This window comes from Nematolebias whitei, chromosome 7, assembly GCF_014905685.2.
Source record: "Nematolebias whitei isolate Nwh7 chromosome 7, NemWhi1, whole genome shotgun sequence".
Lineage (NCBI taxonomy): Eukaryota > Metazoa > Chordata > Actinopteri > Cyprinodontiformes > Rivulidae > Nematolebias > Nematolebias whitei.
Window position 1 is genome coordinate 12,662,747 of NC_056504.1, and position 14,219 is coordinate 12,676,965.

General features: G+C 44.3%; 1 protein-coding gene across 1 annotated transcript in view; it reads left to right on the forward strand.

The window, feature by feature from the left end:
* The first annotated feature begins 986 nt into the window (after nt 1-986).
* The window catches only part of LOC119411720 (transcription initiation factor TFIID subunit 4), a 24,121-nt gene continuing 10,888 nt past the window's right edge, over nt 987-14,219 (forward strand). The window contains exons 1-12 of the mRNA XM_037678638.1: nt 987-1,762; nt 2,663-2,796; nt 7,792-7,911; nt 10,335-10,424; nt 10,585-10,707; nt 10,831-10,920; nt 11,017-11,241; nt 12,124-12,265; nt 12,350-12,452; nt 12,556-12,725; nt 12,822-12,952; nt 13,185-13,310. Of these exons, the coding sequence (XP_037534566.1) occupies nt 1,108-1,762; nt 2,663-2,796; nt 7,792-7,911; nt 10,335-10,424; nt 10,585-10,707; nt 10,831-10,920; nt 11,017-11,241; nt 12,124-12,265; nt 12,350-12,452; nt 12,556-12,725; nt 12,822-12,952; nt 13,185-13,310 (2,109 nt within the window). The 5' untranslated portion in view covers nt 987-1,107. The remainder of the gene's footprint in view (nt 1,763-2,662; nt 2,797-7,791; nt 7,912-10,334; nt 10,425-10,584; nt 10,708-10,830; nt 10,921-11,016; nt 11,242-12,123; nt 12,266-12,349; nt 12,453-12,555; nt 12,726-12,821; nt 12,953-13,184; nt 13,311-14,219) is intronic.

Genomic DNA, 14,219 nt, shown 5'->3' on the forward strand with positions numbered 1-14,219 from the left:
GTTTCTTTTTTTAATGCTGAAACGTTTCGCAGTTTGAATAAATATGTATTTACCTGGATTATTGAGCATGGACTTTGTTGTTTACATTGCATGGTTAATTAAATGACAAAGGTGCTTTTAGTTACTATATATTATATATATATATATATATATATATATATATATATATATATATACACACACACACACAACAGTTTTCTGCGGGATCAATAAAGTTCCATGTTATTCTATATCTCACATGAGTGACAGAAGAGTTTATTTCCCTTGTAAGGGTGGGGCGTCAGTAGAATCTCACTTCGCTGCAGCCATCTTGCTGAGTAAACTTAGTGTGAAACAACCCTTAATTTTACACTGTAACCGTGCCGAAAACCGCATTTTTACTATACCAACAGTTACAAAGTTCAATTCTGAAACAAAACAGCTATAGTTCATGAACAAACGTCGTGGCTCCGGTGAATAATTTGACGAGAACACTTCGCCTCGGTTCAATGTTGTGCTTCCCTACTCTTCCCCAGGAATGACAGCTGAAGCCATTGGTACCGCCTTTTAGCCTGTGGAGCAGCCAATCACAGCTCGAAGAATCGCCCACTCCGGGACGTTTCGCTGCTCTGCGCATGCGCACGTCTGTGAGCAAACGGCTCACTTTTCATAAGCTCGCAGGAGTGCGAAGATGGCGGTTGGACCTGGTCCGCTCGGTGAACTCTTTTCACAGACAGGGGTGAATAAAGCGGTAGTTTGTCATCCTGCACGGTCTGTAGAGTCACAGCCATCGTTCTTGTGTCACAACAACCATTGGAGTAGGCACGAGACAGAGATTAGTTACATGGTAATAGTTCCGGGACAAGCAGGGGGTAGCTCGAGCTAATGTCCAGTTGGGACTTGTTGGTCAAGACGAATGCTAAAGAAGCAGGTACGCTGTAACTAACTCATGTTGTTTTCCGTTTTATCGCTCCGAGTACATACAAAAAGCAAACGCCGGAGTTGACAGGGGGAATCAGAAGACGCCACTTTTAGTCTTGCCCCATCACACGAGTGCGTTCCCAGTGAAAATACCAGTTGAGGCGCAGCGGGTCTCGGCTGACCTCTCCAGCTCCCCATGGTTCCGCTATGGACGCATCGAAAGCCAGCACCGACTCCAAAGCGGGCTTCGACCCGACCAAAGCACTTGTCAGTGACGGTTTAACTTTTCTCCCCAATCACCAGGGAAAAGTGGGCTCATACTCAGTGCAGACTTTTAATGGGAGCCAAACTATGAGCTGTCACGGCGCAGGAGACGCTGGCCCCGGCGTGGCGTCGACCATCGGTCCCAGCGGCGGCGGCTCGGTGCTGTCCAAAGTGCAGCCCAGCAGCGTCATCCAGACGCCGCTCGTGAACTCGGAGAGTGCCGCAGCCGGTCAGCCCGGGAGCCAGGCAGCATCAGGACCCACCGTGACGCTCGTCAGGCAGCCCATGCAAACAGCGGGGTCGGGTGCAACTTTGAACGGGAGCCCCGCCGCGGCAACAAATCAGACGGCTCAAGCTCCGCCCGTGCACACCGGCCAGCCGGGCTGCTCTGCGTCTGTCATCGCAGGCTCGCACATTGTCACGGCAGAGCCCCCCACCACCATCATACAGTCAGCTCCGCAGCCCACCGGCACCATCAGTGCCCCACGACCCCCGGTGATGGCAGCTACTGGGGGGGCCATACCCCAGATGCTGACCCCGAGACTCCCCCAGCCGAACCCGGGACAGCCCAGCGTGCACAACTTTCAGCTCCACTCGGGTAAGTGCAGGCAGAAGGGGCTTTGACTGTTTGTTGCAACAATAATCAGAACGAAACAATGTTTCAACTCACATGAACTTGGCAATAATAAGCATCAATCAGTGGTTCTGATGTCATCTCATTAGTTTTGATGCAGTTTATTAAAGATCAAATGTCATGAAAAACATGACATTTGAACATTTAGTTACAAGATGCCAACTATCTTCACAACTATTTGCAGTTCTCATGATGAAAACAGGACAATGGCAATGTCCACAGAAGAGCCAGACCGTTCTGGAGTACTACATATTTTTGCTGAAATTAATTTTTAGTAAAGTATGCACATACAGTAGGACTTGACCAGAATCAGAATCAGTTTATTATCGCCATGTCAATGAACGAGGTTCACAAACTAGGAATTTGCTTCGACATAAGGTGCGAATAGTAGTAAAGTAAAATAAAGTAAAAATAAAGTAAAAATTAAGTAAAAATGAGAACATTACACAAGACATAAGCCTGTGTACACCCACAAATAAAGTAAAATTAAAACCATAACATAACCATATGTACACCCATACAATAGAAAACAATAAAAAAGCTTCGAAAACAGTAGTTTTTTTAAATATTCCTTCATGTTTAGGAGCAGATTCACTCCCATTTCCACCTAAATGCCTTCTCAATTCTATGCTTGTCTTGTTCCACCATATTGTTTTCCTACACTGACTATAATCACCTTAATACAGGTCAAACTGGAAGACATTATTTCAAACTGAATCATTTGGTATAACTCAGGACAACAGTTTTCCTGTCAGATTTTATTGTTTGAAACAAGTACCTTTAAGGTACTCTAAATATTTACAGATTATGTCACAGTATGATGGTAGTGAAACTGTTTTTTTCTTACATTCTGACTGGCTTCAGGGATGGTGCTCATGCACAGCAACAGTGGACAGCTGTTGATGATTCCTCACCAGGCTCTCGCCCAATTGCAAGCGCAGGCACAGGGAGGCATGGCGCCTCGGACCGCTACACCAATGAACGTGTCCACAGGACAGGTACGCTCTCCAACTTTGGCCAGGAAGTCAAAGACATATTGGTCAGTATTTCTACCCTACCTGCTCTTCAGGGAAGCACACCTGTGGACTGAACTGTTACATCTGCAACCCAAGAGGCAGGAGTGTAGTTGTGTCATTATTTCCTGCTGCTGAAAGCCAAAAGTGGATGATAATGTTTTTGCGTTTGCGCTTGTATCTGTTTGTTACCAAAATATCTTATCAATCATTGGTTGGATTGTAACAAAATTTATAGAAATTACACGTACAACTGAATACAGTTTGGAGCTGACTCCAGCTGTGAGCCACAGCTGCCAGCTAGATGCAGCTGTGGCTGGGTGATTAGAGCAGTCGTCCTCCACTGGGAGAGTTGGGGGTTCGATTCCACCAGCAGTCACATGTTGAAGTGTCCCTGGGCAAGACACTGAACCCCTCATTGCCTCTGATGTGTGTCCCATTGAGGTATGAATGTGATATAAAGCAGTAATTAGTCTCTTTAGATTGATTTATTCAATTATCTTTGTAGAGATGTAGCAGAGTGCTGTATCAGAGTCATGCTTTATTGTCGTTCGCGCCACATGTGGGAATATACTAAGCACTAATAGCATAAAAACATTACGTCAAACGGGCAGCACGGTGGCGCAACTGGTAGAGCTGCTGCCTCTCAGCGAGCAGGTCCTTGGTTCAAACCCCGGTCCAGGGGCCTTTCTGGGTGGAGTTTGCATGTTCTCTCCGTGCATGCGTGGGTTTTCTCCAGGTACTCCGGTTTCCTCCCACAGACCAAAAACATGCATGTTAGGCTGATTGGTAACTCTAAATTGTCCCTAGGTGTGAGTGAGAGAGTGAATGGTTGTTTGTCTCGTTTGTCTCTATGTGTCCCTGTGATGGACTTGCAACCCATCCAGGGTGTACCCCGCCCCTCGCACAGTGATTGCTGGACATGGGCACCGGCGACCCCCATGACCCAAAATGGAATAAGCGGGTAAAGAAAATGGATGGATGGCATTACGTCAAACAGCAGAACAAACATGAGTCTGTGTGAGCAGATGAGCATGCATGAACGCATCAACATGAAACAGATCAGCAGCAACATGATGTGATTTTTCACAGTAATTATTCTGGTTAGAGATTCATGAGTCTAACAGCCTCAGGGTAGAAGCTGTTCCTCAGTCTAATGGTTCTACACTTAATGCTCCTCAACCTCCTTCCTGATGGGAGCGGGGCAAAAAGTGTGTGTGCTGGGTGAGTGGGGTCCTTCATGATGCAGGTGGCCCTGTTCCTGCATCTAGAGGTGTAGATGTCTGTGATGGTGGGGAGGCTGACTCCAACAGACTTCTGTGCAGCCTTCACCACTCTCTGCAAAGTTTTTATTTCTGCAGCTGTGCAGCCTCCATGCCACACGTTGATGCTGGAGCACAGGATGCTCTCCACTGCACACCTGTAGAAGGAGGTGAGGTGAGGACTGAGCTTCCCAGACCAGCTCGCCTCAGCCGCCTGATGAATTAGAGTCTCTGATGAGCTTTCTTGATCAGGCTGGTGGTGTTGTTGCCCCAGATGAGGTTGTTGTTCAGGTGTACACCCAAGTACTTGTAGCTGGAGACCACTTCCACTGCAGATCCTTTTATGTTCAGGGCGGTGTAGGTGTGTTTGTTCCTTCTGAAGTCCACAATCATCTCCTTTGTCTTCTTCACATTGATGTGAAAGTTATTCTCTTTGCACCAGCTCTCCAGGTGTTCCACCTCCTGCCTGTAGCTGGACTCGTCATTGTTTGTGATGCATCCCATCACCGCTGTATCATCTGCAAACTTTACAATGACAGCCTGGATGGGTAGCTGCACAATCATTCGTGAGCAGAGTAAAGAAGAGGGGGCTCAACACACTTCCCTGAGGAGAGCCAGTGCTGAGGGTTATGGTGGAGGAGGAGAAGTTGTGGATCCTCACTGACTGTGGTCTGTTTGTTAAGAAGTCTAGTACCCAGTTGCAAATGGAGGAGCTTAGTCCTAGTGTGAATAGTGTGACCATCAGGCCAACATTTTTCAGTCAGGTCATCTGGACAGTTTTTTTTTTTGTGCTGAAACGTTTCACCTTCTGTCCGGAAGGCTTCATCAGTCAAGGAAACACACAACAAAACTGATTGTTCCCCCAACAGCTTACTCCAAAGTGGGAACAAACCAGTTCTGCTTGTGATAAGATGGTCTCTTTGGTATGCCCCCTCCTCCATTGCCGGCCCTCTTCCTTGTTGACAGTCTTGTCAAACTTGACAAGACTGTCAACAAGAGGGAAGAATCAGTTTTGTTGTGTGTTTCCTTGACTGATGAAGCCTTCCGGACAGAAGGTGAAACGTTTCAGCACAAAAAAAAAAAAGAAACTGTCCAGATGACCTGACTGAAAAATGTTGGATTGTATACCTGAGCATGGACTTTGTTGTTTGTCCATCAGGGTTTGGGGGATCATGGTGTTTGGGGGATCATGGTGTTGAAGGCGGATGTGAAGTCCACAAAGAGCATACGGACGTAAGAGTTTTTCTGCTCCAGGTGGTTGAGCGCAGTGTGGACCACAGAGGAGATGGCATCCTCTGTTGATCCGTTCTCACAGTATGCATACTGATGAGGGTCCTCGTTGATGTTGATGGCTGTTTAGATGTGAGTCATGACCAGTTTTTCGAAGCATTTAGCAAATTTTGGGGTGAGGACCACTGGCCGATAGTCATTCAGACCAGTCACTGTAGAGCTTTTTGGGATTGGGATGATGGTGGAGGTGTGTGTGGAGGTCAATGAGGACACAGATTGTGTTGTAAAGAGCTTTGAGTCTTGATTAGATGACAAGGTGCTATATAAGGAGTGGTGGCACAGAGGTCAGAGAAGGTGGGCCTGTGATAGGAAGGTCGACAGTTCGACTGGGTGGAAAATGTGAAACACCCACACCTGCCTCCACCCTCATTTGCCCCACTCTGGGCCCTTGAGCAAGCCCCTTAACCTCCATCATCTGCTCCCAAACAGGTCTCTCTTGAAAATGAGTCCTCATGACTCAATGAGACCACCTGTATAAATAAAGGTTAATAAAATAAATAAAAATAAGTACAGTCCATTTACTCAACTCAAAGCAGCCACCACAGCAACGTTAACTACATAAACAGCTGTAAATCAGTCAGTTTCACAGCTATTCAGTTAAAATAGGTCTGATGCATCACAAACAATGATGAGTCCAAACACAGAGAGGAAGTGGAACACCTGGTGCAGTGGTGCAGAGACGATAATCTCTGCATCAATGTAAAGAAGACCAAAGAGATGGTGGTGGATTTCAGAAGGGAAAAGGATCCTCTTCATCCCCTACACTTTGGAGGAGCAGCTGTGGAGGTGGTCTGCTGCTACAGGTACCTGGGGGTGTATATGTGTTCTAGAATTGTGCCGCTCAAGGTGGCTGCATGTTGGAGCAGCTCTGTTACTTTCATTCTGAGATTTTGCTTTTGGAAACTTTAATTCCTCTTTTTCTGGATGTAAATCACATTTTTTGGATGATTGTTTCCTCTGGTGTCAGATGCTGTGCAGCTGGAAGGATTTTTACTGAAACTTTTTTAGTTTTGGACATTTGTTATGATGCGTAACTATGGTAACAAGGCAGATTTCTACAACCAACAGCAGCTGATTAACATCTCAAAAGCTCAAATAATATCTCAACTACAACCCCAAATCTCGAATGAGTTGAAAAGGATGTTCTGTGGATGCATTCTCATCTACCTACCGGCTGTGCTCGAGTGCCTGACCACTTGGATCCTGGAACTGGCGGGAGACATGGCACATGACTGCAGAAGGACAGAATCATCCCTCGGCACCTGCAGTTGGCTGTCCACAGCGACGAGGAGCTCGGCAGACTGCTGGGAGGAGTGGCCATCGCTCTGGGAGGAGTTCTGCCCGGCATTTGGGCGGTCCTACAGCCCGGGGGAACTGAGGGGCCGGCCGAGACTGGGTGGACTGGGTGTTCAGCTTGAGAGAAGTGGCAACATGAGCGCTGCCTTTAGCTTTTTAGCTAGAGAGCATGTATTTCACACTGCTAGCTTAGTGCTATGTCAGTGCGGGGTGGTGGTGGTGGTGGGGTGGGGGGGCAAGTTTGGTTTCATAGGGGGGGTGCTCATTTTTGTTGATGGGGTGGGGCATCCCGCTTGTATAATGGTAGGGGAAACACTGGTGCCTCTACTTCCTCAGGAAGCTGCAGAGCTGGACTTGGAAGCTCTGTCCTGAGGAGCTTCTATCACTGTGTGGTGGAGAGCGTTCTCTGCAGCTGCATCATCGTGTGGCACGGCAGCTGCACTGCTGCTGAGAGGATGGCTCTGCAGAGGGTGGTTAAGACTGCACAGAAGACTGTGGGGAGCAGCCTTCCCACCAGGGGGAGGGTGCTCCGCATCATGAAGGACTCCACTCATCCTGCACACAGTCTGTTCCAGCCCCTCCCCTCAAGCAGGCGGCTGAGGAGCATTCAGAGCGAGACCACCAGGCTCAGAAATAGTTTCTTCCCTGCAGCTGTCAGACTGCTGAACTCGAGCTGCAATTAATTCAGCTTCATCTCACATTTTTAACTTTATTTATTATATATATATTTATACTCTTTAGTATTTATTTATTTGTTAATTGTTAGGCTTTTTGATCTGGGACCTGTGTCCGAATTTCGTACCACAAACATGCAAATGTGAGCTGGTATGACAAAAAAAAATCATTGAATCCTTGAAAATGTGATGTGGCCATAGCTGAGTCATTTACAACATATTCTAAGCATGACATCTTGCAACATAGCATGTAATTGTGCATAATGCTATGTTCAGATTTTCTCATCATAAAATGATCTTAGTGTAAAACTCTGGAATGGAAGGTGGCGGGCGATGTTCAAGGAACACTAGGCCTTTATGTTTTATACATTTACCTGCTAAGGAACTGTTTTTAATTCTTCATTTACTGTTTTTTTTTTTTCGTTTGGATTAAAGTCTGTGTTTTTATTGGTTTTTAGGCTCCTGGAAACACAATCATCAGCCGACATGTGTCTCCAAGCACCATCATCCGACAAAGCTGTCCAGCTGCAGCGCCGCTCTCTGCGACCACCACCCTTCACAGACCTCCTCTCCTGCCGGTGCGTTGACCACAGACTCTCACTCATGAGCACATGGTTTCATTTTGAACTTTGGCCCCAGCGTATAGCTGGCGTACTCGTGTTGATGGTTTACAGGAGCTCAACCACTCGGTTCAGTTCTAAATATTTAATCACAGTTCACGCTTAACTTTGAGATATTCTGATTCACCATAAAACTGACAACGTGTCAATGTAAATAATTAATTATGCATTTATCCTCTAAGGTTCTTGAAATATTTTTGTTTACAGATCAGTTCTCTCATTTATTCTGCCTCTTACCCATCCATCCATCCATTATCTTTACCCGCTTATTCCATTTTGGGTCACGGGGGTCGCTGGTGCCCATGTCCAGCAATCACTGTGCAAGGGGCGGGGTACACCCTGGACGGGTCGCAAGTCCATCACAGGGCCACATAGAGACAAACGAGACAAACAACCATTCACTCTCTCACTCACACCTAGGGACAATTTAGAGTTACCAATCAGCCTAACATGCATGTTTTTAGTCTGTGGGAGGAAACCGGAGTACCCGGAGAAAACCCACGCATGCACGGAGAGAACATGCAAACTCCACCCAGAAAGGCCCCTGGACCGGGGTTTGAACCAGGGACCTGCTCGCTGAGAGGCAGCAGCTCTACCAGTTGCGCCACCGTGCTGCTTGCCTCTTACCCGACACAAATAATTTTTCTAACACTAAAAATAACATCATGCATCATCTCATGCAATCTCGCTACATCTTGTGTAATCTGTTAGCACTCAGATTACATATTGAGAATGATCGTCAGCTACTACCACTTCAAGAGCCTATGATGTCTTTCTGAGAGTCGCATCACAGCAGAGACACACAGACACAGGTAACAAGATTATTAGCAGGGGATAATAATCAACTCTAACTTACAAACAGCAGGTTCTTCTACAGTGTAAAGTTCATGTGTGCAGAGTGCTGCACTAAGTCATGTATTAGGTGCCAGATGGATTCTAGGATCCATGACGTTTAGCTCCTCAGAGAAAGTGAACATAAATATTTTCTCCTGCCGATCACTGCAGAAGTGCAGTGTCAAGTCTGTGTTGTAGGTTTTATTGTCTTTGAAAACATCATGATTAACTGGACATGAGTCACTGGGTAGAGAGAACAACTTAAAGTTGTTTCTTTTGTAGTAAAAAGGTTAATTTAGGTTAGGACAGAAACACATTTTCTTCATTCTTTAAAATTTGCTCATTACTTCAGTGCCATCATAACAAATCTCCATCAGGTTGTTGTTAATGTTCAGCGGGTTAAACATACATTTATGTGGTTGTAGGAACACACAAACGTATTTATCTGTCATAAAATACCTGATTATGAAAAGAGCAGACGTCTTATAACTAGGCCTGTCACGATAAACAATAAATAAATTAAAAACATGATAAATGAAAATTATCAACCTCATTTTCATTTATCAGCTTTATTGTTTCTTCGCGTCTCTCTCTTTCTACTGAAGACACTGGATGACAAAAGGTTCAACTCCAGTGCTCTGACTCCTCCCTTTCTCTTTTCGTTAAAATCCGTTTTAACCGTCCAAAATCACATTTTTGGATTGTTAAAAGCAGCTCAGCTAAGAAGCTAAGCTACGAGCTAAGCTAACAGGCCGACCTTGGGGGGAAAAAACCTCCGTCTTGTCGAAGCTCCAAAATTCACTGTTGAAACCCATGCCTTCGAGTAAAAAGTTGTTTTACTTTGCAAAAAGAAGCTGAAAACATGTTAACAGATTTTTAAAAAAATTATTAAAAGCTTTGTGTGAAAAATGCTACGCTAAACACGCTACTCACTCCCTTAGTATCCATCCTTCGGTTCAAACAGTCTTATACTGCCATCCAGCGGCCAAAAATTGTACTACACACAAAAATTAACCAACATTTCTTCTTAAATTTGACAATAATTAATTATTGCCAAATTTCAAACAATATTGTTGTTTATTGTAATAATTTCCGAGATCGCATAACAAAATTTGTTGTCATGACAGGCCTACTTATACTGGTAGTATTTTAATGAAACTTGCAAACTAAATTAAATCATTTGATGCTCATCTACAACTGATTACCTTTTGGAGTCAACCCAGTTTGATGCTGATTAGCCACCGCAGCTAATCAACATTAGCCAAGACAAAAATGGAAATATCAAGTCAGTTTTACAGATAAAGACTTATGTGGTAGTAGCTGAGAGACTTACTTAACACATACTTTGAGCACAGCATCGTGAGCCATAATGTTATTTTATGGTTTGTCCAAAACTCTATCCTTTATGAACTACAGTTCAAAACATTGGCACGAAAGTAGTGAGTGATATGATGCTAGTCCATTATTGTTTTTATTACAGTATTTTATTTAATTATTTTTTATTCAGATGTGTTTTAATGTTGTCACCTTTTTTTATTGTTCACTAGGGCTCAGTTGGGGCCACGACACCAGGAATCACCCCTCGGACCCTCAGCCAGACAACTGGGACCACAGTTACTTCAGTAACAGTGAGCAAAGTAAGATGGATTAGATCAAACTGGGTTTCTGTCGTCTGCTGTGTGCGTGTTTACAATGTTCAGAGTATTGTGTTCGGTTCACCCGATGAACCAGATGTGATGTGCGAAAGTCACAAATGAAACTAAAGTTTGAATTCTGTGTTTTTGGTCTTTGTGATAGGAGACGTTGGAGCTTGTGATGAAATGTAAAAACTTCTTGTCTACACTGATGAAGCTGGCGTCCAGTGGGAAGCAGTCCACAGAGACTGCAGCCATCGTGAGAGAGCTGGTCAAAGACCTGCTGGTGAGTGTCCGAGCAGACGGGGCCATTTCTGCTAATGGTAACATGTTGAGTTTTAAACGTCTCCCCGAAACACTAAAAACGAATGTGTAAATGTGAAACTCTCAGCTGTTTGTGTTTTAAAAGGAGGCCAAGCTGGAAGCTGAAGAATTCACCAGCAGATTGTACAAAGAACTCAAATCTTCACCCCAACCATATCTCGTGCCTTTTCTAAAGGTTAAAAAACGTCTGTGTTTTGTACATTTTTAGGAGCGTATTTATTTTTCATTGTAGAAAAGTAAAATCTAAGGTTTTCTACCTGTCTTGTTGCAGAGAAGCCTCCCTGCTCTGAGGCAGCTCACACCAGACGCAGCAGCTTTCATTCAGCAGAGTCAGCTTCCTCAGCCAGCCTCAGGTCCAAGTCCAGGTCCAGTCTCCTCTGCTTCATCTCCCTCCACCACAATGGTTCTGGGCAGCCCGGCCCCTCGCCTCACTGCTCCCATCTGTAGGCCCCAGCTCCAGCCAGCCATCAGCAACCCAGTACAGACGACGTCACTGGTAACCAATATCTGCTCAAACTTCACTCTGCAACTTTTCAGCTGTGTTTACAGATGTGCCCAGCTGTGTTGGACCCTAAACATGTCACACTAATAATGCTTCAAACTGAGAAAACAACAGAGAAATGCTTACTTATCCTGCAAGGATCTCATAAAACAATATTTTGGAGCAATGTATCATTATTTATGCAGTTATTGACCCTCTGGACTTGCTTAGAGTCCTGTGTGGTTCTGTATCCAGCTGAACATTAGTGGAACCTCCAAATAGAGTCATCTGTACATTTTTTGCAAACTAACTACCTCAACATACTTTGTGCTATTTTAACCATTCAGCTTGATTAGGAATAACGCACTATAACTTTTGGTCTTTGTAACTTTTCTTACAACTGATACCACCCAGGCTGAAGTTCCTACAAATAAAGTAACTTTATTAAAAATTGAAAACTTCTCATATAAATGTTGTTTTTCTAGAAACTGGCTTCAACTTATTTGCTTTATTTTTGTCTTCCCGTGCTACTTTTAGACTTTAGCTACAATGTTGCTACTTTTAGCTTCTATTTTTTAAATTTAGCTGCTGTTTTACTTATTTTATCTCTGGCGTTTTGTGGGTGTGCACAGTGTAATGAGACATTTGTCATTATCGTAATATAAATGAGCACAATGTCGGTATCGCTAAGGACTTCTATAAATCATGAAATATTTTTATTTTATGCTCCATACATTCAAGTTCTGCTGCTATTAATACGTTTGGACTATCCTACGGACTCTGGCCTTGATGTCCACACCTGGTTTAGGTGATGGTGAAGAAGTGAGGTGTGAGGAAAATGTGGGTTTATCATCGCAATAATCATCACATGATAACTTATTAAACCTTTCCTCTCAGGTTCTCCAGCCTCAGCAGCAAAGAGCAATTTTGCGACCTCAGCTAACTCTACCAACAGCCTCCATGAACGCTCTGAGAACTCAGGCTCCCGGTCGCATCATGGTGGGACAGCAACAGGTACAGCTGAAAGAGCTGCAGCCAGGTGAGATGGCAGTCCACCAACACCACGTCTGTGCCTGTTTGTGTGAATTGATGTAGCTTAAATTATATCTTTGTCCTCCGTTAGTTCCCTTGAGGCCGGAGGCGCCAGTTGTTTCCAAACAACTCTTTGGTGCAGCTTTGACCCAAGCTCAAAAGATGAAGCTGAAAGAGGCGGGTGGCATGTTCAAGTAAGCACACAAACACAAACAGCCTCCAGGTTTTAGTCCTTCATGCCACAAATAAACATCAAACGAATGGAAGTGTTTGTCTCTTCTGCATCTACGTTAACAGAGATGATGATGACATCAACGACGTGGCCTCCATGGCTGGAGTAAACCTTTCAGAGGAAAGTGCTAATATCCTCGCCACCAACTCTGGACTTGTTGGCTCAGTGACACATTCCTGTAAGGACGAGGCTTTTCTCTCCTGTGCCGTGCTGCAGAGGAGAATGCTGGAGTTAGGTAAGACACTCATAAATGATTAACTAATGGCCACACAGTAGCTAGTCATTTGTCCGTCTCTTGCTGCATTAATCCGTTGCTGTATTCCTCTTTCAGGTAGGAAGCACGGAGTAACGGATCTGGGCATGGAGGTCGTGAATTATGTCTCCTATGTCACTCAGCAGAGACTCCAGAACCTGCTAGAAAAAGTGTCCCAAGTAGCTCAGCAGAAAAATGTCAACTTCAAGGTATGTGAAAAAGAACCATTATGGACAGAAATGTTATCAGAATTATCAGTAGCTGTTTCTTTTCCAAAGTAAATTATAGTAAAAGTTTTCCATGCAGGGCTTGGTTACAGGATGGGTACATTGTACAGAACTTTGAGTTTCTATATTTGTTATTATCTTTAATTGTGTCGGCTAATTTCCCACAATGCTTTGTTTCCTGGGATGACATTGTCATAAAACTGTTTGCTGGCAGGAGGATGACAACTATGAGCAGATCAGTGACGTTCGGGCTCAGCTGAAGTTCTTTGAGCAGCTGGACCAGCTAGAGAAGCAGAGGAAGGAGGAGCAGGAGAGAGAAATCCTCCTGAAGGCAGCTAAGGTACTTCATCCCTGACAGATAACATTAGGAGTTGTATTTTTTATAAAATAATAAGAAACATAATAGTTTGAGAAACTGCAAGAACAGCTGTTGGAGTCATGAAATCATCCCTGCGTTGTCTTTATTCAGCAGGTGTTGTGTGTTTCTGTTTGTTCTCCTGTTTGTACTTAATGTAAATTATAACTGTTGAGAGCAATCCGCCCTTTTCCAACTGAGGACCATGGCCTCAGATTTGGAGGATAACTTTGGATTCGCTCAAGATAATTTAACAAAACTTCATACTCCTATGCATCATCACTAGAAGGAGTGTCACACATACTTTTCATCCCCCCAGTTTCAAGGTCAAGGTCATAAATCAATGTAAAAGTTCATAAAAAGTCTTTGCTTGTCCAGGCCATTGCTATAGATTACTGTATAATAGTTTGTCAACAGGCGTATAGCGGGCCGTATGTTCTACTCTCGATGTATAACAGTTGTAGATGAAAAATGGTGGAGATGCTGAGCCGTTTACAAACTTACAGCTCTATTCAATCAGAGAAAAAGTGCATAGTTTCTTGGTTGTTTCAAGTCTCAACAACGCATTGCATGCTGTGTTAAACCGTTAGTTTTTATTTAGGTGTGAAAAACCAAGTAAGATCGCCGGTTCACACCCCGGCCCCGACAACATCAAAATTGTGGGTGGGGTAGGTGAAACACCAACACTTGCCCCCACCCTCATTCGCCCCACTCTGGGCCCATGAGCAAGGCCCTTAACCCCACCATGTGCTCCCTAAACAGGCCTCTCTTGAAAATAGTTCTCGTGGCTCAATGAGACTAACCTGTATAAATAAAGGCTAAATAAAATAAAATAAAATAAAAGTTTAAGTGGTAAAACATCTGCAGCATGGACTTGCAGAGACCACGAGTGGT